Source organism: Haliotis asinina, chromosome 10 (genome assembly GCF_037392515.1).
Source record: "Haliotis asinina isolate JCU_RB_2024 chromosome 10, JCU_Hal_asi_v2, whole genome shotgun sequence".
Taxonomy (NCBI): domain Eukaryota; kingdom Metazoa; phylum Mollusca; class Gastropoda; order Lepetellida; family Haliotidae; genus Haliotis; species Haliotis asinina.
The window spans coordinates 8,858,246-8,884,191 of record NC_090289.1 but is presented as its reverse complement, the minus strand read 5'-3'; the positions used below and the strand labels follow the sequence as shown (position 1 = coordinate 8,884,191).

Below are 25,946 nucleotides of genomic sequence, written 5' to 3'. Positions count from 1 at the left end.
CTTAACTGCAGAAGTTCCATCTATTTGGAGTTCAGAATACCAGAAAGCCAGTAGAATACAGGTAATCTGACCAGGTGACATGCATGTTCACTTGTGACACAGGTGTAATGGTAAGTCAGCATGGTGTATATGTTAGAAACTGGAGCAAGTCTGTTTCAAGTAACGAAATGTATCAGGATCACCTGAGAATCAAAACAAGCATCCGTGAGCTGACTGGATGTGCAGCAATGTCTAGCTAAGATTTGGGGTCAGGGTCCCACATACCTACCAGTTATACAATTGGTATAGCTGTACAACAGTCATAACCCTGCATGTCAACCTGCAAGTTCAACAAACAATTCCACTAACATTGTTCTGAACAACACCTGTATAAAACGTTTATTGATTCCAACTTACCTAAAACACAAGTGTTCTGATTTTCGCCTTACTCTTTCCTTCAAAATACATTCAACAGCTTACACCAATGCAATAACTATTTCCTGAACCAGTACTGAGCAAATATTTAGCTCTTAAATGACTTTCTAGTTAAGTCATTCAACTGTCATGTGAAGTGACCTATATGATGATGTTAAGCAACATGTATTTTAGGCTGACAATGGTTCTGGCAGTGTCTAGTACTGAAGAATGGCAAGGTGGCTATAAAAATCATCATGATGAGTAACACAGTTAGGTTTCAGTATTTGTCTTACATGGCGTTGTGTCATCTAAGCAAGACGAAAGGGTGGTGGTGTAGCCTAGTGGTTAAGGCATTCACTGGTCACGCTAAAGCCCCGGGTTTGATTCCACACATGGGTACATTGTGTGAAGTCCACTCCTGGTGTCTCCTGCAGCAATATCCCTGGAATATTGCTAAATAGTAGTATAAAACTAACCTCACTATGTAGGTGGAATCCTTACCACTTCGATGAAACCCACAAACACAAGGCAATTTGCCTTTCAAACCCATTGTCACTGGTTCCCAGACATGCAGCTCATCAAACAACTGAACCATCGATGTTCATGCTGTTGGTCACTGGACTTTCTGGTCCAGACTCAATAAATTACAGATTATTTACTAGGGCAGAAAGGCGGCATGTTGAGTGGAATATTAAAACTAAACGCATTCATTCATTCATTTATACTTTCACTAAAGTGCTGTCTTTTCCTGGAGTCTCCTTTAACTGAACCATAGACAGTCAATATCAACACATATTAGATTGCTGGACATCAGCTGACGGCATCATCCATTGCCAATATTCGACACATTGAGCAGTCTGGGTATGCATAAGGCTATTTATTTGTGTGGAAGACAGTGGTGTCCTGTATGTGACGTGATGTTGTCTCCAGTAACACAATCCCATGATATTTGCATCAACAAATAAAGGAATAAGGATATCATGCCATAGCCTGACTGATATGGGATTCAGACCAAATGCTGGTGAACAAATAGACATAACTCTTCAAAGAGAATTGTGGCAACACATACTATTTGTGGCATATAGACACGTCTTTGTATCCGTGTGCATCGATGCTCATGATGTTGATCACTTGTTTGTCTCGTCCAGAGTCGATTATTCTCTGACCACCGCCATACAGCCGGAATGATGCTGAGTGTGGCGTAAAACTAAACCCACCCATTCAATGATTGAGATTAATAATTGCTAATAATGTTTAAATTTTCATGTAAATAATCTCAAATATTCTGTAGCCGCCAATGTTTCCTATGTACCATCTTCTTCAAGTCATGAGGAATCATTCTCGTTACAGATTATCATTTTGTACCAGTTACGAGAAAATATTCTGTATCGCGTCATAATTATTTTCTAGTGTACTGTACAGATGTACACGTCATGACTTACTTCCCTTCCTTTGAGTTATGTCCCTTGAACAAGAAGTGTTGTTGTTGTTTTGGACCTTTGAATTCTGGACAGAGGAATACACGGACGAAATGCAAATCATGTTTACGTCTTTATTTTGTTGGGTGCGTTAGAAAGCAAAGTACCGGTAATTTTGTTTGTATATTTACGCGTGGAATGTTATTATGACGATTACTGAGCTTGAAAATTAGTTAACAATTTCCTTGTTGATTTTGTTAAAGCGTCCGTTTTGTACAAGTTTTAGATTTCCCTTCATATGTCATTGTGAAATACCTTCGATAAAACACAAGCACAACTGACAGTAATTTTCTTATATTTCAACGATCTCACCTGTTCTAACAGTCATGCTGTAAGAGTAAGGGACGTTTGTTTTTCAGGTTTTTAGATTTTTCTGGATTTTTCTGGAGATTTAAAATGCATCAAGCATATAATTTCTCTATAATTTTGTATCATAGCCTAGACTAACATCATATTTACTTGATGCATACTGGCATTTCCTATTCTCATGGTACTTAGGATGTTGGCTGAAAAATAATGCAAACAGTTTCATCGTATGAATGCTTGTTGGTTTCTAAATGAAGAGGCGAAGAGACTCCTCTAACATCTGCTCTTGAGCTTGGTGAAAAACAAGGACCGACAATCTCCCATTTTCGCGACAAAGAGAGGAAGTAACATTATAAAGTATGAGGAAGTGGAATCCTGTCAAAAACTGAGGGAAAAGTTACGATTTGTCCAAGATGGTTAAAACTCACCAATATTCATTACACAGCAAAATGTTGATCATTTGCAGACTAGGGCTACTTCCTACTTAGCGGTCAGTGATGAAAACAACCACTAGGTATTTTGCATTGGTGATCTCATCATAAAATATGTTTACTGTGATAATAGGAAACCCAATAGAACTAATCCCTCACCTACCTAAGTACTGATAACAAATCAGTGTTAGATTTGGGTGAAAGTTTGAGTGGGTCCAAATTGATGAAAATAATGTTTCCGGACCCCCTCCAATGTTAAATCAGGGAGCCTGTATAGAAGGGGAGAAGAAACTCCCCGAAAAGCCGCTGAACGTATGTCTCGGGTCGTTACGTAATCAGTGTAGCCAATATGGTGGCAGCGTAGTATTTAAGATTGAGTCCGGTGTATTTTCAACAGCCGATTTAGTTCACTGAGTGTTATAACAACTGAAATCCAACATGTATAAGACAGGTTAACTATTTCTTACTTCAGTGTAAGTCAAATAATTGGCATTAGTGTCCGTATTAGGACAGTAGATTTGTAGTAAAGTTTCAGGTCGGAAAGTTATAGCTTTTCTCGATTCACCGATAAAAACTTCTTTCACACATTCGTTTAATTTTTAGAAGGAGAACATACCTTTAGTTGAAAGGTATTCGCAAGTAATGGTGACAGTTTTATGACTTAAATGTTGTTAGAGTGTAATTGAGGTGTGTGAAAAACATGACATTTCACCATTGAAATGCTATATGCCGTTGTTTGAGTATTCCTAGTTACTTCCTCAAAAACATCTTTCACATGCACCTTTAATTCATATGAGGGGAATATACTATCAGATGAAATGTGATTGCAAGTAATAGTGATAGTTTCATAATCTAAAAAGGAATGTTAGGGTGTATTTGAGGTGTGTGAAAAATGTGACATATCGCCGAATTGATCTGATTCGCCATTATTGCTTGAGGGTTATAGTTCCATCACTTCTTTCTTTCTTGTTGATCTTATTATTTGACAAAACTGGAAAGGTGTTTTAGAACGCTTTGTGACAGTTTTACACTTTATTTTTAAGGGCAGTGTGACAGTGTCAGTTAACATTTTGTTAATGTCCATTCCATTCCCCACATGCAACAAGTTTCAAAGTAGACAACTGATGTTAACACGTGTTATCGCGATACTTTAACATGTCTTGGGAGGGAAAGCCGCGGTGTATCATTTATTCTTTCATTCATTCACATATGTACTTCTTTCTTGTATTCTTTTACTGTATTTCGTTCATTCATTCACATAATTCTTGCTCTTAATTATTACTATAATTCATTCATTCATTCATTCATTCATTCATTGTAAAAATCATACTGATACAATAGACTGGCTGAAGTTCTGTTAAACCAGGGATAATTTACAAAGCATATACTCTATATAGGCTCCCTGGTTAAACACAACTGAACGAGCCAAATCATTTGTGTGCGTTGGAGCGTGACGAGGCACACGTTAATTAGTGCAAATGGTAAAGAAAGCGTGCGAGTGACCAATCCCTGTTGTAGAGTATCCCTGGTTAAATAGATGGGCAGATGTAAAATAGAGGGTGTCCTCACTGAATTTGATGAGTCTATACACTCAAAAACCCTCTCTTGAGACAACACTGACAAATTTTCTACTTTCTTGAAGTGTTTTATTTATTTTCAAATTACAAGCATTTGTCTTCAGTTATGAGCATGACAATTCAAGAGACAATCACCATTTATGACATTCATGTACATTGTGTATACATCGTGTATTACATTTGATATGATCAATCTGTTTTAGAACAAGCTGCAGTATCAAAGCTGTGGGATATGTGGGATCTGGGTTAGAATTGGCCTTCAGTAACACATAGTAACGTGGTTTTGAGTGGCTTCAGATTGGATCAGTGGTCAATATTGCTGACTTGGTTGACACGTCATCTTATCCCTTTGCATAGAATGATGTTTATTATGTTGGATGTCTGGTTCAGACTTGAATATTTAGACCGCCATCATGTTGCTTGAATATTGCTGAGATTGGCATAGAGCAAAGCTCACTCAAAGTTTTCCGCTTCATCTATGCTATCTGACATCTTCATCTCAATTACACAGCTACATATCCTGCTACAGATGTGTTCTAAGAGAATTAGGCTCTCATGATGAATTTGCATCAGTAATCACAAGCACTGGTGAGGCATTCAAAATAGAGGTCACTTACTTTTTGTAAAGACAAACCTGGAACAAAATATCAGCTTTGCATTTTGTAAAAGGTTGTTGGCAAAAACCTCATATGGCAATATTTGAAGGTTCTGTCAAATGTCTAAGCTTTCCATTTGTGTTTTGCTTGCAGGTTTTTCAAAGAACTGAAAGAACAGTATTCCTTCAATGAGACAGGACCAGAACATTTCTTAAAATGAGTGTTATGAAAGAAAATGATGACTGTATGAAGACTTTAGTGTCTGCTTTAGAATGCACTCTTGTGAAAGCACATATGGTTGGTCCAGAAGATCTGGACATTAACTTCAAGGTGAAGGTTGATGGTGCAGATTCAAATTGTTTTATGGAGATGTTTGGGGAAACGGGCCTACCAACCCTTAACACCAGTGGTGAAATAGTGATGGATTCTGTGAAATGTGACTGTTGTCGTAAATTCTTTAAGAAGATTGTAACTTTAAAATTTGCTCTTATGGACAACTGTGAAAATACCTGTAAAGACTGTGGACCAGTCAGGCGCAGTACTAGAAAAAGAACCCAAAAGATATATGGTGAAACGAATAGCATTGAAAGTAATGTTCGAGAAATGACTTTGATTCAAGATAATAGTAGACGGTCTAAAAACCCTCCAGAAGACTCTAATGGAGTATCATGTATTGACAACATCGATGAAAACTGTTTACCTGAAGATACAGCTGCCCTTGATACTCTTAAAGACATTGTGTGTGAAATTTGTGATGAGTCATTCATCAGTGAAAAGGTATTTATCACTCATCTCATGAAGCACTCTGGTACAAACTCCTGCAAGTGTGCAGTATGTGGTGGCAAGTTTTCAAGCAAGTATGTCCTCAAAAAACACATGAAGAGACATATTCCTGAAGTGCACAGGACATATAAGTGCGATATCTGTGAAAAAGGCTTCACGGAAGCTTGTAGCTACAGAGAACATATCAAGAACCATTCTCGAGTAAAACCTTTCATGTGCAAGGAATGTCAAAAAGGCTACTCCAGTTCCACAGCACTGCGGCGACATATTCGTGAGCATGCAGTCGTGAAAGGTAGCAAGAAAACAGCAATGGTCATAGTGGGCAAACAGACAAGGCAAGGAGAAAGTTTGACTGACATAGGGAATAAGGAAGAGGTGTCTCCAGCACTTTCAACAGCTTGCAACAGATCAGAAAAACAATCAGACACACACAGTTTGAGTGAAGATTGTGAGGATGATTGTGTTGATGGTGTAAATATTGAGGGTGAAGGAGAAGATGACTCTCTCACTCATCAGGACAGGTACAGAAGTGAATCCAAAATTTCAAATAGTTGTGATGAGGAAGAAAATGAGGAAAACGGATCAAGGCAACAGAAAAAGCAGTTTAAATGTGACATATGTGGAAAATCATTTCAAGTCCTTTCAGTGTTCATGCGCCATAAAAAATTCCATAATGCTGACCAAGAGACAAACTTCAAATGTAGAATTTGTTCCAAAACTTTTGAGTCTGAGGTGCTCCTGGAGGAACACCAGAAGCGCCACTCTGATGACCGTCCATTTCCATGTGATGTTTGTAACAAATCTTTTTTTAGCAGACAAGTCCTGGAAAAGCATTCCAGCCAACATATTCCACGTGACAGGTGGGAGTATGAATGTGAAGTTTGTAAGAAGAAGTTTTCCCACATTTCCTATTTCCGTGATCACAAGTGGACCCATGAGACTGAGAAGCCCCACAAGTGTGAGAAATGTGGCAACAGATACGCCAACAGCCAGTCCTTGCGTCGGCACATGATGTCTCACAGCACAGGGGTTCACAAGTGCAGTGAATGCAACCAACACTTTGTCTCTGCTCATAGACTCAAAGAACACATGTACACTCACAATGGCATCATGCCTTTCAGGTGTGACATTTGTGGCAAAGAATTTAAGTCTTACCAAGTTTTCAAGAAACATTCAAGAATTCATGTGACAGTTAAACCATTTGGTTGTGAGAATTGTTCAAAAAGGTTTTATACAAGAAAAGACCTTGATGTCCATATGAGAGTTCATTCTGGTGAGCGCCCTTTCCAATGTGATGTCTGTGGCAGGACATACACATCTAGAAACACCCTGCAGCATCATGCAGTAACACATACAAAGGAATACAACATCCTGAAACCTTGTAAAGTTTGTGGAAAAGAATTCAGAGGTGATCGAGCCCTGATACGGCATGTCCAGACTCATAAGTCAGAGAAAAAGTTTGTCTGTGAACAGTGTGGAAAGAGATTTCCTTCTTCCAAGTCGTTGTGGTCTCATAATCAAACTCATAAAGGTTACAAGCCTCATTCCTGTAAATTCTGTGGTAAAAACTTCCGGAGTAGCACGCACTGTAGAAACCACATGAAGATACATACTGGAAAAGATCTTGTTCAGTGTAATCTGTGTAGTGACTGGTTTACAGATATCAAATATCTTCAGAAAGTGCATCCTAAATTTTGCAGGAGTAGAAAAGTATATTGTACTGTGTGTGGGTTAGGTTTCCCCCACAACCATGCACTCAAGAGCCACATAGGACTACATACAGGAGAAAGACCTCATGGTTGTGACACATGTGGACGAGCCTTTGCAAAGGAATCCTCACTAAATGAGCACAAGAAGCGCCATCTTGAGGCCAAGTCACACTTATGTAAAACATGTGGTAAAGGTTTTAATTGTCCAGCTGATCTCAGGAGGCATGAAAACAGACACAGAGGGCAGATGAAAGCAGTGCTTCCCAACAACATGAAGCCTGGTTATCCAGAGCAGAAACTGATGGAATCAGGAGCATCTAGTGAGTTTCTAACTCTGTCTGGGCCTGATACAGTCATTGAAGAGGTTCAGGACATCACTGAAGTTGGACATTTTCCTGCAGAATCTAGTACTATTGTCCTAGCAACTATAGATCCAAGTCAGATGAGACCATCACATCATGCCCAGTTTAACTCTGCTGAGGTGCAGTATAGTACGGAACCAGAGCCTCCTGCAGTTCATTATCAGGAAAGTCAGCAGAACATCCGGCAGCAGCAACAGCAGCTGCAGCAGCAAGAGAAGCAGCAGAACCATGGACAGTTAACTGCTGACCAGAATGTCATCATGCTTACCGTTGTTCAGAACAATGTCATGTAGCACATGAACTGAGCTCTTTAGAATTGTGTTAAGCCCATGCAGTAATGTCTCATTAAAGCAATAAGTTGCTGATAGTAGTGATGTTGGAATAAGGACTCGTTCAACAAAGTGGCCTCAGCACTAGGACAAGTAGAACTCTGGACTCTGTTGAATATTTATTGCTCAAGTGGCCTGTTGATCAGGTTAACTGTGGGAATTACATAAAACAAAAAATTGCCACTGGATCCTATTTGTTTCTATATTTACTCATCATCATACCTGATCATGAGTAAGGTTCCATCCAGAAAACCCATGAATGTTTGTTCCAATCCAGGTTACTCCAAGTTATGTTTCATGGTTTCTCAGCACCATACACTCAATCCTTGATTCCACTCTAGTTGTCAAAGTCAGAGACTTGCATTAATTTGGGTTTTCGTACCAATTTATGTTCACATGCTGTCATAAGACTGGAATACTGTTAATAACCTAAAATCACTCAGTTACTTCCTCCATTGTGGGTAAGTGACTGCTCCTTTGGCAATCCACCTGTGATGGTCCAGATTAGAATACTGGTCTTCAGTAACCCATACTTATTGTATGAGGCGACTAAGGGAATTGGATGGTAAGGCTTGCTGACTTAGTTCACACATGTCATCGGTTCCAACTGCACAGATCAATGCTCTTGCTGTTGATCCCTGGAATGTCTGCTCCAGATTGGTTTATTTACAGACTGCCACCATATAGCTGGAATATTGCTGAGTGCAGCATAAAACCAAACTAACTCACTCACTTCTTTTACAGTCCAAAGCATGAACAGATGTCCATTTGTGAAGCTATGTACAATCATTTAGCTATGCAATGGATGCTTGTTGTTTGTTGTGTCAAGACAGCCTCTTGTGCTCCTAGTTGCATCTTAATACAGTGTTCAAACTTGAGAGGTTCCTTCAGCTTCGCCCCTAAATCTTTACAATCATAACAAAGGACCACAAGCTTTTCATGTGTAACTTTAAAACTGTATACATGGCAGCAGATTATCTGTATACAGTATCATGTAAAACTAAACATGCATGTAAAAGTATGTATGGGGCAAAGTTGTCTTCCTTGAAATGATAGATTCATATACAGTAATTGTAGGTTTGAATCATGGCTAGCCTGATCATCATGATCATAAGATCCACCTAAGTGGTGTAGGGCTGAGTCATGCATCACACTGGACATTTCTCAAACATCAAACTTATGTGCTGCTATTAGGGCTGGGATGGTATTCTCAGCTCAGAGACTACAATTTATGTTTTTTCCATATCTTAACCATGTATTATTTTCAAGACAGGTGACTTCATAATTATATCTAAATCTTCAGTGACAGTACAACTATTTATTCATGAAAGAATGACATATATTGTTTAATCTGTTAGTCACGTTATCTTAATGGGTCTGTCACTGAGATGGGAACTCAGGTTGGACTTACTACCCACCCATTCTGGGTATCTGGTTACACGTCCCAGCCTTAGCTGTGATTTTGTATTGATCTACACAGATACTTATTAAAGTAAATCAACAATTGTTATTTTGGACCAGTGAAGTACAGATTTGGACCAGAGAAGTACAGACTGGAACATTAATTAATGTCCACTCACTGGTCCCGTGGTCTTGTGGGAAATTTCAAACAGTTTCTTTCCCTGTAAACTTGACTCATTTGCTCACTGCAATACAAATTGAAGTCACAGATTATTCATTTTCCACACAGCATTTGTTACTGCCAATACACTTCCCAGCTTATAAGAAACCAAGCAGAACTATGTTTAACTTCTGTGAGAGGCATATTAGTTTTAACAGAAATATCTTTGTTTTGCTTGTTTATTCCATGAATGTGCATAATTCATGTCTATGGTAAATGTTGTTATCAAGCATTTAACTTCTGTATTACATGTATTTACATCAGCTTTTCGTTGTATAATAAGTTCATCTTTATTTGGTACATGCAGAGACCATATAATATCTATTATATGGTCTCTGGTATATGTTGTGTGGGATAATAGGAGCTTTAAAGTAATAATACTTCCAGACAACTACTGTTCATAATAAAAGAATGATACTCTTGTTTTGTTTAACCTTTCTTTCACAGCTGTTCCAGAGTAGTCTTGATCAAAGTATTCACTTGCCATTCCTAAGACATGGGCTCAATTTTCCATATATGTACAATGTGTGGATCCTATGTCTGGTGCCTCCCATCATAATTATGAAATGATGAGAAGCTGCATAAAACGCACTCAATCGTAGCTGTGCAACCACAGCTGATAGCTGTAGAATTATCCTTGGTCTGTTGAGACTGATCATATGTTCACCAAAGTTTAAAAAGTGATATTTTATTTTCGAAACAACAAGGTTTTATATATTTTTACTGTGGAAAAGTGCAAAAGCTGTACTGAGGGGCCTTGTAGTCATGGTACAATTTGTTTGCAAACAAATATGTGACAGTTAAACCGAATCATTGAAATTTGTTATTTTGTAATGGCGTGACAACTCTTTGAATGTTTGTAAGGTTTAACATTACATTTCTAAATTAAAAACGATTGAACAACTAAACTGTATCATGACTGAAAATGGGTGTATCTTGTGAATGAAAAAATATGAGTATTTGAATGAAAATTGTAGATATTGTTTCACAGTAAGCGTTTATAACTCATGGAAATCAAGTGACGGGTGTCATACATCATCTTCCCAGGATGAATTTTATCAAGGCCTGTGTTTCTGTTGTGATGTCCCCACTGAGAATGGTGTGTATTCCACCATATACAGGGGATTGGATTTCTATAGCAACAGGAGGATGGTCCACCTTGCAACATTGGGTAATGATATGCATCACTAGGATATGCATCACTAGGATATGCATCACTGGGATATACATCAAGATGCTTTATTCTTCTTTGCCACATATCACATGCCCAGCTGTGTGTATCATTTGTGTTTTTTCCATGTGCTTCCTGAGATGAGATAATGTGATGTGGTTTGGCTGACCTTGTGCCCAGGATATTGATGCTTTTCAGAAAGTCCTTTCCGGTTGGGCATAGTGTGTTTTTAGCAGAGGCCCAGATGAGCTGTGTGTGGGTAAATTATGCATACAAAAAGTTACAATTGCGCACTGAAAAAGAATTCGTGCCTACCAATTAAGTATTTAAAATGTTAGATAAGCGAACAGTATAAAACATATGGGTACGAAATGCATTCATGAAAATCTCTAGCATATTGAAAAAAGACCTTAATTGCTGTCAAGTAGTAATGTCAACATAGGATGATTTTTTTTATTAAAGGCAGTGCAGCACACCTGTTTGGTTAACTTACTCAGTGACATATACTTAGGTGAGTAGAGTCATCACTGAAACTCCCACGTGTCTGAAAACAATGGGTGAGGGAAAATGAAATACCCACTTAACATTCACAATACCCACTCCAGAAAAATACAACAGTACCCACAGGAGCTGAATCTTACTTTGGGCCCTGTTTAAGTATAGTTCCAGTTTTAAAAACTTTGGTCACAACAAGAAAAAATGCATCAGCTGAGTCGATGAACCTCGATCCCGATCTACAAGCGTTCGTAACCTTACGACTTGTCGTAAATCCATAGTTTACTTACGAATGTAGGAGGGCTACGAACGCTCTTTGAGTCGGAACCCGGGCCCCATTTTAAGCCTGCGTTACAGTATAGGTAGTACGGCAGTCGTAACGCTACAACAGATTTGTGAAAACGGAACCCTAATCGTCATGTCCGTAATCTCTTTAACAAACAACAGTACCAGCTCCACCCGGATCTACTGAGTAGAGAGAACCTCCCCTGTGGAGATCCGGGTTAGATTACGTCCGCAGCCATCTGCTACTAATCAGATGAGTTGGTAACAGCCGGTTTTGTTTGTTCACTGTCAAATGCATCACCCAGCAATATCATATCTCTAGGGCGACGGGCTCAAGTGTACGGCATCCGGCATCTTACAAACCAGGAACTGTTTTGTTTAAACAATATGAGCCTATGACATACAAACAAATCATGCACGTAGCAAGCTAAGTATTTCGTGTAAGCCCAATAGGTTTCTTAATAGTGTGCACCCCCGCTTTCTCAAAAAGCTGTATCCACCCCTGGGTTTCAAAGCTTTATGTTTAGATAGTATTGAGGACTTGCCCAACCTTTTTAGCAACAATCATGTGTTTGCCCGGGCATTTTTCATAATTGTACCTACGCCCCAGCAAATCACTGACCAACTGATCAACAGTCATCTCATCTGACAAGGGGTGGTTAGGTAGCCTAGTGGTTAAAGCGTTCGCTCGTCAAGCCGAAGACCCGGGTTTGATTCCCAACATGGTTACAATGTGCGAAGCATATTTCTGGTGTCTCGTGCCATGATATTGCTGGAATATTACTAAATGCTTCCCAAAACAAAACTCACCCATTCTTCTGACATGCGTAAGTAGCTGGGGACCTTTTCAAACACCCATCATCATTGTTATGTCGTTCTGATTGTTTTATTCAAGTTCTGATTGTTTTATTCGTAAAAAAAACACTAAATGACTATACATACTTCTGCGTTGGAAACAGTATTTATTTCAAACTGATTCACACACTTAACTTCCAACGACAAAGATTGTAGAGGCACTTAACCATAAGAAAGCAATCAGAAGACACAATTTTAAGCATTGCACATTATAATGGAACCAAAGAACACCATCATTTTATAAGGTACAGTGATTTGAATGTTGTTAAGTTGCTAAATAGTTGCTGTTAAGTCAATTTATAGTGAATAAACGCAATGAACAGTTTTTTTTGTGGTTTATCCCATGGACAAACCAATATTGTATTTGAGTGTTTACGTGTACTAAATTCCAGCTTTGCCAATTTGGTTCCATGGTAGACAGGTAACGTGGATGCCATTTGACAACGAATGACAAGCCTTCTGTAATCAAGATAACCACTCAATCTTCATGACATACCGTACTTCTTCACTAAAGTGGAAGCTGTCTAAACCGGCATTCATCAGGACCAGAGACATTATCCGTTCTAGACAACGTGCCGGATTGGAGAGCTGATGATAAATGTAAAAGCCACAAATGGGACTGAGATTTTGATACCAGTGTTGACAGCTTACCGGAATGGACGGGTGCCGGTTTGGACAGCTTCCACTGTGTATACCTACTTTGTATAAACGCCTGCCACGAATATATGTCGAGTTATCGATTAGTCAGCGATATTTAATTATGCCAATATCTCAACCAATTTAGGTCTCTCGGACGTCAGGCTGCATATATACCGTGTCAGTTTCAGGTGCAAGAACGTGAGGGAAAACACAAGGGGTTTGATGTGAAAATATTGATGGAAAAATATACGCCTACATTGAACAAACGCCGGCTTCAGTGGCCTTCCGAAATCAACTGTGTTCGTCTACTTAATAATCAAGAAATACTGTTTGTTCTAACTTCTATGCATGGTGGAACAAGGTATAGTTTTGACCTGTAGTATTTCAGCGTCAAAGCACTCTGGCGCAGGCACGTGGCCATGTGTAGTTCGCGTAGTACTTAGGTCCCTGTGCCTTAATTAACGGTGAAATAGTTCGGGGCTAAACTATAAACTTTGCTGTTCATGGATGTAGAGCGAACTGTGCTTAAGATGCCATATTTAATATTTTGTAACGATTAATCTAAGAAAGAGAACGAACAGAAATAATATTGTCTGTGACATAAATGAACGACCTTCATTCAGAGCTAAACTGACGCGCTGTTCAGTTTATGTGCCTGCCCCCGCCGTTAAGGCGCACGATTTACCAATGCGACATATGATAGCAAGTTTCAAGAAGGTTCACGTCTAACCCATGGTTAACATCTTCTCTTTGATTTAAATTATTTGTGAGCATAAACCACTCGGATTAACACGAACGCCGTGTTTTCCTCGTTGTATACTACAGTTACTAGATTGTGGTAGATGGAAACTGCAGTGCTCAGTGAAAACATTCTCCAAATCTTCTTTTCTGCAAAGTGTTTCATCCAAACCCATCGGACAGAGGTGACACCGCTATAAAGAAGCTGGGATACCATTATGAGTGAGTGGGTATGGTTTGACGCCGTTTTAGCCACATTCCAGCAATATCACGGCAGGGAGACACCAGAAACGGGTCTTCGGCATGGCGAGCGAACGCCTTAACCGTTAACCTACACCACCGACCCCGGAAATCACAATGAAAGATTAGTATACGCTTCTGTTTGTTGTTATCAAGCAACAATGTATTTCAGGGCTTTTGCTTGAAAATGTAGAATGTGTAAATGTGTAAATAATGTATAAAATAATGTATAAAACCATAGAGTCCAGGGAAAAGAACGAATGCGTCAATGCGAAAACCCTCGACCTAAGTAGTTGTCATTTATGCTTGCGCTTCCACACAGATAAATATTTACGTATCTAATGTTGCGTGCAGCCATTGAGAGTATTTATGTGAATGATGACTATGAATATTTGCATGCAACCACATGGCAGGTAGTGCTGGCGTTCAGTTCTCGTTTTAACCCAGGTCTAACAGATTTAAACGTCAGTCGAATGAAGCTGTGTCGAGCAGGCCAGGTGCCCTGTCCCCGTTTGTAACGGTACACATTGTGTTTAGGCCAAAGAGTTGCCTCCCCTGTATAAATCATGGCGAATCATTTCAAGCATATCTCGAAACATACAACATCAGGAATACACCGCGAATGCACTGAGTAACCATCTTATACTTGAAGTACTATTTGCGTAGTAAGTAATTACCATAAAAAGGCATGTGGTTACTTCTAATGCCAATTTTTTTGTCAATGATGATTCTATTTGAACAGCTGATCTTTACGATGATCTTTACGAAATCTTTAACTTTAAGATTACATGTGATCAGGCATAGTGTTGGAATGTGTACATATGTTACATTTTCGTTAGATTATATCAGTGTTTCCAAAAAGTGAATGTTTCCCACCTCTCATCAAATCAACAGCTGCCAATTCTACTCCGAACAGATGATATAAGACAACAAATAATAGTTATCTTTCTGTTTCTATTCGTGACTATATTACTTCTCAATAAATTATGACAGATAACTTTCCATATTTCCTAAAACAATGTGGAAGGATTTCTGTGAGTGACATTTTTCTAGAAGTTGGATATGTCTTGCAATGTTCAGATACAATTAAAGAAACATATCAAAACTCATCCTTATCAGATGAGGAATATATTTTTAGATGGTATGATTTGACTAGAATGAAATTTCACTCAGTGAGGTATTGTATGAGAGTAAAAGATCAGATTTTAATTAGACTGTTAAACTGACTCTAACTACTGTTATGATTTCAGTTGCATCAATCTATTAAAAAGCATTCAAATTTCAGGATACTATGATCCAAACATGATGTCTGTATGCCAAAAATACAAAGATAACTGAGACAGGCTCTAAATATGGAGGTGTCCTTTACTGAAAGCGACAGTGGAGATGAAGAGCCCAATTTACCCATTTGCCAGGTAGAAGATGGCAAAAGAGAGAACCAGTCTGAAAAGGACAGTCACCTAGTAGACCAGTTGGCCGAAAGTCTGCAAGTGATGGAAGTGGCGTTTATGTGCCATGTCAGACAGACAAAGGTAATCAATGAACAAGACGTTGATCTGCAGATCCGAGTCCATATTGAAAAAAATGAGGTGATACCGCATTTCATGGATATGCTGAAACAGGGTGTGATCCAGTGTAAGAGCTCATATTGCAAGGTTCATCAAATAGCTGGGAACTGTAAAACATGCAGAAATCATGTTCCTCAAAATGCTGGGGAAATAAATATGATCTTTGAATTAAGCGATAAAAGTCAATGTGATCATTGTGTAGCAGGGAAGGCTAATGATGAGAAGCTGCAGTGTGATGCAGTCAGTGCTGTTACAGATGATGCAGCATCGAAAGACGATGGTTTTGGAAGAAACACAGATGAAGCAGAGGGACAAAGAAGGGGGACCACAAGGAGGAGGAAAACAACAATCAAAATGATGGAGATGTTAGATGTCGATTCAGATGTCCGAGAAGACGGGGATGACGATGTTGAAGATGATAAAGATGAAGATGATCAGAGGAGAAAGGACGACACAAAACTCTTGACTAGAAAAGCCTCAAGTCCATCCAAGACTCCTTCAACAAAGGCAAAGCCTGCTACAAGGCCACAGAAAATGAAAAAGTTGTCCAAAGAAGTGGAACTTAGTCCAGACCAATCTGATGATAAGACTTCCATGTTCAAGGAAGTTGTGAAGACAACTAGAAGATCCAAAAACAAGAAGTTTGAATGTACTGTTTGTGGTAAGAGTTTTATGTCAAAGAATGAAATTCTTCAGCATGTAAAATCTCATGAGGTACCTAGTAGTAATCCGCTGACTGATTATTTGGTTGAAGCCAATAACGCTGGGAAAAGTGCAAATAAGACAGATGTGACTAGTGAAAATAAAGTAGTGAGTGAAAATGTAGATGTGAATGAAAACAAAGGTTCAGAGGGTAAAAATATTGAAACAGAAAGAGAAACGAAGAGGAAAAGAAGCGTGAGTGATCTCCGCCCATATAAATGTGCTGTGTGTGGGAGAACTTACCAGATGCTGAAGACTCTTAAGAGTCATGAACGTGTTCACAGCGACAGTACGGAATATGAATGCAATATTTGTGGCAAAGGTTTTCACATCCCAAGTCGACTCAAGTACCACATGAGAATACACACAGGTGAACGACCTTTCCAGTGCACAATATGTGGGAGCGCATTTGTCAGGAATGGCCACCTGACCCATCACATGAAGACACATGAAGCTGACCGGCCTTACAAGTGTTCTGTATGTGGTAAGGGCTTCACAGAAGTATGTTACCTAAAGGTACACGAACGCAACCACACTGGCGAGAAACCGTACCAGTGTGACAAGTGCGGGAAATGTTTCACTAACTCTTCATCATTTCACATCCATCAGCGTGTACATAGCAGTAAGGCTGTCAAATGTGAAACATGCGGTAAGGAATTCCACTCAGAAAAAACTCTAATGCAGCACCAAGGAATCCATTCCGGTGTCCGACCATACGTGTGTGACTTTTGTGGTAAAGGCTGTCTTACATTGTCACGATTAAATCGTCATAAGCGGACTCACTCTGGCGACAAGCCTCACAAGTGTACGATCTGCGACAAAAGATTTTTTGATGCAAGTGACCTCAAACTCCATCTTAGAATTCACACTGGGGAGAAACCATTTAAGTGCGACGTGTGCAACAAAAAGTTTACTCTGAAGGAATCCTTGAATCGTCATGTGGTTGTGCACATAGACGATAGACCACACAAATGTAAAGAGTGTGGGAAAGGTTTTGCAACTCCAAGGCAGCTAAGCAAGCACACCAACATTCATTTTGGGACAAAGAAGTTCATCTGCGAGCTGTGTGGGAAGTCGTTTTTGACATCAAATGCCCTGAAGTCTCATAACCAAACCCATGCTGGGTACCGACCACACAAGTGTGACATCTGTGGACGGATGTATCGCAGTTCCTGGTATCTACAGGTAAGTTTCAACATTTAGTCCATCCAGAGACGCTGTAATATGCAAAGGTGGCTCAGTCATCTGAGACACTGCAGTTCACTGTGCAGTATGTCAAATAGTTTCCTAATTTTGCTAGCCGGTCAGGCTAGGTATACCTGAAAATTACTAGTCCAGAAACTAATTCACAAGCCCGTAGTTTGAATGTAGAAACTAAACAAAAGATTACAAAAATAGATGAGAATATGATATTGTTATTGTGTCAGCATGACACAGGTTTCATCATTAAGCTGTTAATATGGTCATTTTATTCTTGCATGATTTAGATGTGTCAGAGAGAGTGACATATTATAATTCACAAAAACACCCCATGAAAATTTACCAGCCAGTGACTGAGGAGATTTACTGACCCAACTGGATTTTTGCTAGCCACATTTTAGCGGACCAGTGGCTATTACACACACTGCTGTGAAGAGTTATATCTCTTCTTGCTTCTAAACCATGGTGATTTGAATTCTAGTTAACCCTGCTTTTCTTACCAGATTTGTCAGCATCAAAATCCTGCTTATGAGTTGTACCAAAGTGGCAAATTGTCTTTAAGCCTTTCCGCCACAGTCAAGCTGACATGCTGTAATTTAAATACTGGAAAGACTTCCTCCCATCCCCCCATATTCTTTCTTCTGCAGACTAACAGAGGCAACACTAAGTGGTTCAGCCCTACTTATTGTACTTAATTTAGGGTCTTTTAGTCATTATTGTAAGTCCTCTAGTAATTGTTGTGTTAGGTTTTGTTAATAATTTTAGTAAATATCAATTTATAAATATTATTTGGGATTGGGGAACGAGAGGTTATCATACTGAAATACTATTTAAGGTAGTGTTAGCTTACTCACAAATCTATTGTTTGCTATCGTGGCTGCAAGTAATTCATTGCTTAGAAAAGTAATGGGAACCCTTGTAGGACATTTAAGTTCAAATTTAGTTTCAGCATTTATATATCTTAGTCATGTAAACATTTAATGCAGTGGTTTTGGGGTACTTTCATGTCATATGCGTTATAACTTTTGCTGTGTGGATACAGGTCTGAAAAGCCTTCATGATCATGTTTTATTAGTAATAACTGAAAACTTCACAGTGATCAATAAGGCTGTTATGAATCACTCACATATGTATTGGATCAAACCAACACCCCCCTTTGTGAAATAAGTTCGTTATTCGTGGTCATCAAAACTAAATATTGATCAGTACTTATGATTTTTGTTAGGGAGTGTGTTCTACTTGAAACTATCTGTCCTTATTTCAAACTCAAAGTGAGATATACAGCAATGGCATATGTACTAGCCTTGCAGTAACACATGTGATGTTAGTTTGCCAAGGCTGCACATGGTTCTTTTGACAATAACTGTTGCATACCAAATTTGAGTGTCTTGAGATCAGTTGTTGTTGTGACGGGTTAACACTGTCAACATGGGCGGTCCATACTGAGCATCAGTCACTTAACTACAATGTATCAATCTGTGGAGTTGTAGAATAGTGTGTGAATTATTATCCTTAGATATATATCAATCCTGATTTTGTACTAATGGCGTTTGTGTGCTTCAGGTCCATCGTAAGACTCACACAGGGGAGAACCTGATTCAGTGTCACACATGTGGCGATTGGTTCGTCAATCCGTCCTACTTCAAGCTCCACCAGCAGAAGCACTGCAAGGGGAGACTACTCTACTGCAGCGTCTGCAAACAAGGCTTCTCTAACAACAATGCCCTTCAGAGTCACATGGGCATCCACACTGGTGAACGTCCTTTTGGATGTGATATTTGCGGAAAAGCTTTTGCAAAAGCAACATTGCGTCAGGACCACGTGAGACGCCATTCGGAGCAGATGGTTCATAAGTGCAGCTTTTGTGGCAAGGGGTTCAAGAGAACCAATGATCGGAAGAAGCATGAACTACGTCATGAAAGAAAGATGCGAAAACTCCATCTTCCTGACAGACTGAAGCCTGGCCACAAGGACAACGTCGCTGCCCAGCAAGAAAGGGATATCTTGCAAGAAGCAACTGAGAGCATCCGAGATGTTGAAAGCACATCGGTGATGGACGTTGAAATGGGAGAAGTTGAAGAACCTCGTGTTGTGACAGAGCATGCTGTGCTCACAACGATAGACTCCAGCCAGATCTCAGAGCAGCAGGACCTGTCTGAGGACAAAGAGAGACCCACTCATAGGATGATGGTGGCAGTTGATCACTCGTATTATTCAGACAATAACGTTCCAATGGTCTCTGATCATGTCCTGTCAACTTCAGAAGGAATTCCCATCCACACCCTGGCCTCTGACCCCAGCACGATGTTTGCCACAGGTAACCAACCAGGATTACAGGTCGTGTCTGGCCAGCATGCTCTGTCGCAGGTTCAAGGTCAGAATGGTTTGGTTGTAGGTCAAGGATGTCTTCAGCCTCTAACTCCCTTGCAGCCAACTGCCCTACCTCATTCCAGTCACCAGGGGATGGTGGCATCTCATCCCGATCAACGTCTGCCTCCCAACATTGGGCACAACCCGTCCCTTCCGCATCCAATGTCAGCTCATTCCTGGATGTACTGAAGCCACAGTTGCTTCTACCTGTCCCTTCGATTGACACTACAGTCTGTCTTGTGCACATGCTTCTCGAACACCTGACTGTCACTTTGTTTTGCACTCCTCCCTTGCAACAAACAGTCAATATTTTGATGATAGTTTGAATAATTTTTTTTTTTTTAATGTTTTGGACATAAACTCTTTAAGAATATCACAGAGTTGGTGTGATGGTTTAATTAAGATCAGTGTTTCATTGAATATTTGAGCCAAAGGGACTGTAACAGCTCCTGCGGTCAAGCCAGGATGGCACAGCCACATATTCTGGCTGCTTGCTCACGATGATGCCATTGTCACTGATAGTGTACCTTGACTGTTTACATGATGGTGTCATATTGCTCGAATATTGCAAAACAGCGGACCAAACACCTTGAAAAGTGATGATGATTCTGATGATGTAAAGCATCCAATCCTTCAGTAAGCATGCTCAAAGCACTAACATTATTACCCCATTCAGTGGACACTTAGTGTTCATTTTCATCTCCCTGGGGAATATACAACACTGGTTTACTTGTATTGCACTTGACCAATTGCATTTGTAGGCACACTGTAGCGCAAACAGGGTTGTGCAGCAAAGAGAAAATGACCAGTCTGTCTACATGAGACTGAAGTGAGCAAAGGTTGAGGATGAACCTTCGTGGTTTTACTTCAAAACATATTTTTGATATCAAAATAACATATAGCAACTATCAAAGGTAGATGCCCTTTCCCTGACAGGGTGCTCTCAGATTTCCAACCTCATTTATTTTTTTATTACAACAATATATTTAATTCAACATTTTAAGCATCACTCATGGCATGTCAAACCATTCTTTGCTTCCATCACCCCTGCCAATTTCTGGTTCAATTTATGAACACTAATATACATTGCACCAAATTCGTACAAGGAAATATCAAGGACGTCATACTTGTACAGTAAATGTTTATACGCACCGTTGAGGTACAGTATCGATGGAAGTGTTTTAATATTGTTAGTTTGGTACACTACCTACAGTATTCCATCCTCGATATCTCAAGGATATATGTTCTGATAAATCTCCACTATACCCTTGATGCATCTATGGCTCAGCTTGAAAATTTTGTCACCTCCCTGTGAAGGTTTGTTCACAGTGCAACTCATATTTTTAGAAATCGTACAGACAAACTGACATGACTGAAAAAAAAATATGCAAGATCTTGTTGTACCTCTTTCAGAGACCTCTGCATGATTTGTGTTGCAAAGTTTAATCGTTTAGATAATTTAAGCAGCGAAAGTCAGGTTAGGTACTCTCAACTTCCCAGCATGGACACCTGATTGGATAGAAAGCCATCCAGGTGAATAAATAAATTCATCGGGCCGAGTCATGGATGCTGATATCAAGTATTGTTGAGTTGTGAAACAGTTCTGTTTTCTTTCTTCTCTCAAGGAGATGGAGCAGTCAGAGGAAGCGTGTATTAATTGAGGTCTGCATTGTTAGTGCAGTACAGCGTGTAACAATAATCCCTTTTCCGAGGACTGTATTAGTTTATTATGGAAGTAAGGGCTGAAACAGTCAACTGCAGTATCAGTATTTTTCCTTTGGTTCTGTATATCGCCATGCAAACCCAAACCAAATTCTTGGTTTTCATGCCATCATTTTATTAACCTTTTTAAATGACAATTTTTTTCATTAAAAGTAACAGAGATTACGGTAATTTGTGTTTCCATTTTATTAGACTGTAAGGCTTGGATCTAGTGTTCAATTTTCTGCATAATGATCATATCTTGTATATGGAATTGAAACATGAACCGGGACTAAACCAGACTGGTAAGAGCATATGGTTTCACAGGGATGGAAATAATTCTTGAATTGCTTATGTACCCCAGTATGTACCCCAGTGGCACTTGAAAAATCACTTGCCCTGATAATTTTCCCACTATACCAGCCAATATTCTTGTTGATTATTTTAAATAAACTACATAATTAACAATGGAAAGTCAACTGGACACAGGTACGTCTCCAGGAGTTCCTTGTTATTGCCAGTTGATGATTGCTTTTTGTGCCAACATGGAGAAAATTTGTATGAAGTCATGTCAAAGTTTACATGTTAGTTACAAGGTTTTAAGGTTTACACTTATAATGCTGTATTTTAATATTATATGAGCAATATTTCATAAGCATTTTGCTGTTTTACTGCCAATTTAATTAATTTGTTAATGCTAATGATTTGTGTAACAGAAGTTTGTTTATGCTATTCAAATGTTGTTTTTTTCTATGTTGTTTTGTTATGATGGGTAAAGGTTATGTTTGGCAATTTTCTCATTGCTACCTTTCCAACTTGTGATTTAGCAACTTAAAAGAAGAAGAAAAAAAATTAGGTTTCCACCTTATTGTATAAAAGTTATGTCATGAAGGTATCTGTCACAAATTCATTATAGAAAACACTTGAAGAAAACATCCCTTGAAAGATGATGTTGGTAGATTGAATGCTTACAAATGAAAGTTATTTTGTTCAGATTTATGTTATAGACGCAGATTCATAACATGGCATATATACAAGTACATAGAATATTTTGAGGTATTTCTGATAGATATTGGTTAGATATTTAAACAGCAAAAGTTTCTTTTGATTTATAGCAATGTATTTTGATATTGTTTATGAGGTGATGTACTCTTGTAAGATAGCTACACGTACCTCTCACATGACTGCCTCTCACATGTACATTCATTGTACCAATTCTAATCAAGTTTGCCACAAGAAGTTATCTTGTAGCTACAGCAGTGGTATTTTAAAACTTTTCATATATTGGCAAAAAAGACATAAGAAAAATGTCTCCTGGCGAGATAACTCGTAGTGGCAAATTCAAGCAGACATTGATCCTACTGTTATACCCGTGGTGGCAGTCAAATGTTAAGTATCGGTATATCAGCATTTGTGTTTAAAGTTGACACCACCTGATGCTGATGTGTGTTTCTATGTTTCTATGAAGCATTACCTCTAGTTTGGAACTAACCCCTGGGTTAGAGGGTAATACACACAGACACTGCCTGACCCTATGGGTTAGAGAGTATTGCTGCAAAATGTATCAACAGATACTGAGTTGATTGTGTCAATATTTATTAATATTTACTTCGGTACAGAGCAACTGGATGAGAGGGTGATGCTCACAGACACTGCCAGAGTGTTTGTTTAAGAGGGTATTGCTACAAAATATCAACAGAATCTAATACTTAAGTTAGTTTCTGTTTTTGTCAGCAATTTTGTGTCACATTGTCAATATGTTGTTATCATGTGCACTGGGGTGTCCATACTGTTGTTTAGTGTGTAGTATCACATCTTGTTTGATCAGTTGGCTGGTTGTGTCTGTATTCTTGGAATGGTCCAGGCAAGTTTACGTACTTTAAGATGAAGTATCATTCATACTGTCAGTTGGAGATTTTCTGCAAATCATAAGACAAGTGAAGGTCCCAGGGTAGAATAGGCCTTCAGCAACCCATGCTTGCCATAAAAGACGACTATGCTTGTCATAAGAGGCGACTAACGGCATCGGGTGGTCTTGCTCGCTGACTTGGTTGACACATCATCGGTTCCCAGTTGTGCAGATCGATGCTCATGTTGTTGATCTGTGGATTGTCTTGTCCAGACTAGATTATTTACAAACCTCCGCCATATAGCTGGAATATTGCTGAGTGCGACGTGAAACTAAACTCACTACAAATTATGTAATATGTAGATTTCGAAGTTTTCACTCATGAGGAGACACAGCTCATAGACATATATTTGAACTGATTATGATTATTAACTGCATAACAGCTATTGTTACATGTATGGGTTAAGAGTTTCTTCAGTCGGAAGAAAATATCACATTGTTTCTGATTATGGCTGTAGTGTCCGAATCAACATATATCCTGTGACTATTGTCACTGTGACTGAGTATTGCGTAAATCTGAACTCGCGTCCTTTGACCTGTTGTAGTGGTAGTGAAGTATTAAATATGTTTATATGTACGAGGACACACAGGCTTTGGTGTTAACAACTGAGGTTGTGTCATTAAAGATGTATCACTTGTTGAATTACGGGTTGATTGACTTGTTGCTAAGATCTGTATTTCTGTCACATGACAGTAAATTATGTATTGACTTTCTGGTCTTTAATTTTGCTTTCTGAGTAATTGAAAACATACTCAGAAAACATTTGTGACATGACATTTTTAACAGCTCTGCACATACTGGATGAGCTTGAAGCTTGGAGTAGGGTAGGTATGTAGTTAAACATTAGTTTGTTTGACTAACAGCTGGGTTCAGTTCCCAAGGTAGCAGTGAGCCAAATCCCATATTCACTTTTCATATACTAGTAGTGTGTACTAACTGCTGCTTTTAAACATTGAAAGTTGTTTTCATTTAAGAAACTGCATCCCTTATTCACTCTATCTACTTGGGCAAATGCACTGAGACTGTTAAAGGTCACATGCAACCAAAAAATCAAACATTAATAAAACACATTTATCACTTATTCATGACATATAATATACATTGCTGCTTTTAAAAAAACGAATAAGCAAAATTATAAGCGTACAATCGCGATTCAAAAGTGCAATATTTTGTACTTGGGCTTATTTCCCTCGAAACGAAGCCTGCGGGAGACCGAACCCACTCATACCGGGTGGATATGCACTCAAGTGTAACGACGGCTTCCGATTGGCTGTTTCATTTGCTGATACGCTGAGGGTTCATTGTGTGTACAGAAAGATGATCTGTTTGATGGGCATTTTAGAAGTATAGCCAGTAACAAGAAAGTAAGATTCTGTATGGATAACAACTTCTTTTTGTGTACTTGATGCGTCGTTTCAGTGTGGATTCATATACTGTTGTCAAACAAAATCATATACACGAAAAGAAGTCGTTATCCATGAAGAATGTATATAAAGATGTTGGGTTTGGAAAATACATGTTCTCTGAATTTGCGCTCGATCCAATAAAAAATCATGTCAGTAGAGATGGTCAACTACTGCGTGACTGGAATCTGTCATTCGTCCAAGTACAAAGCAGGACTTGAAACTGACAAGAGTTTTCACCACTTTCCGTCAGATCCAGTCATCCGAAAAAAATGAATTTAGTATGTTTGCAACCCAAAGACATAAAAACCTGTCATGTGTATCACACGTGCCTAATTACATAATGTGGCAGACACGGGACTCGGGTGCACGAGTCATAAATCAACTTATTTTCTTTATGTCGTATAGTCTGATAGGTGTTAAGTTCAAATTGCACGTGGTCAATGATTGAAGCTGTGTATTGCATATTGTCTTTAGCAGACAGGCAGGCAGACATATAGGTGTGAAAAAACCAGACACTGAGCTTTCTCTGTGACAGAGACTGCTTACCACAATCAACAAGTTTTTTTTACGCAACGAGAGGATTATTTAATTGTTTGTGTACACAACCAAGATTAGACTACTGCTCACAACCTCAGACGCTGGGCATGCATACTGTTTCGAGCTCCGCGAACCTATTCACTGCGCATGCGTCACCGGCGCAGCGCAGCACAGCTGTTGAAACCAGTTTTCCCCCCAGCGCTGGGGGGAATTTAGTGAAACGTTTGAACTCTGATTTCGCGGGCTTTTTTTTCATAGCGTTTCTTTCAACTTTATAGGTTGAATTGGCATTTTTTATGATTTGTTTCGGTAAATGCATACCGAAAGGTACCAGAATCCGCAAAGTTGTGTTTTACGTTGCATGTGACCTTTAAGACTGTGTTAGAATTGTTCTTCTGCATCCAACGCTTGCCACAGAAGGCGACAATGCTTGTTGTAAGAAGTGACTAATGGGATCAAGAGGTCAGGCTCGCTCACTTGGTTGACATGATCAGTTTCCATTAGCTTGCTGTCGATCACCAGATTTTCTGGTCCAGCCGTC

General features: G+C 39.1%; 1 protein-coding gene across 1 annotated transcript; it reads left to right on the top strand.

Moving 5' to 3' along the window:
* Window positions 1–4,981: 4,981 nt before the first annotated feature.
* On the top strand, window positions 4,982–24,098 carry LOC137297731 (zinc finger protein 729-like). The gene is made up of 3 exons (XM_067829674.1): window positions 4,982–7,927; window positions 15,351–17,466; window positions 19,045–24,098. Exons 1-3 carry the CDS (start codon window positions 5,001–5,003, stop codon window positions 20,038–20,040), a joined length of 6,039 nt encoding a protein of 2,012 aa, XP_067685775.1. The 5' UTR covers window positions 4,982–5,000; the 3' UTR covers window positions 20,041–24,098.
* Window positions 24,099–25,946: the final 1,848 nt, after the last annotated feature.

What these genes read in the sequence shown, in the direction of transcription:
- LOC137297731 (XM_067829674.1), top strand. Translation starts at nt 5,001, where the DNA reads ATGAGTGTTATGAAAGAAAATGATGACTGTATGAAGACTTTAGTGTCT. An exon ending in GTTGTTCAGAACAATGTCAT is followed by an intron (nt 7,928 to 15,350) that starts GTAGCACATGAA and finishes AAGATAACTGAG; the next exon opens with ACAGGCTCTAAATATGGAGG. An exon ending in GCAGTTCCTGGTATCTACAG is followed by an intron (nt 17,467 to 19,044) that starts GTAAGTTTCAAC and finishes TGTGTGCTTCAG; the next exon opens with GTCCATCGTAAGACTCACAC.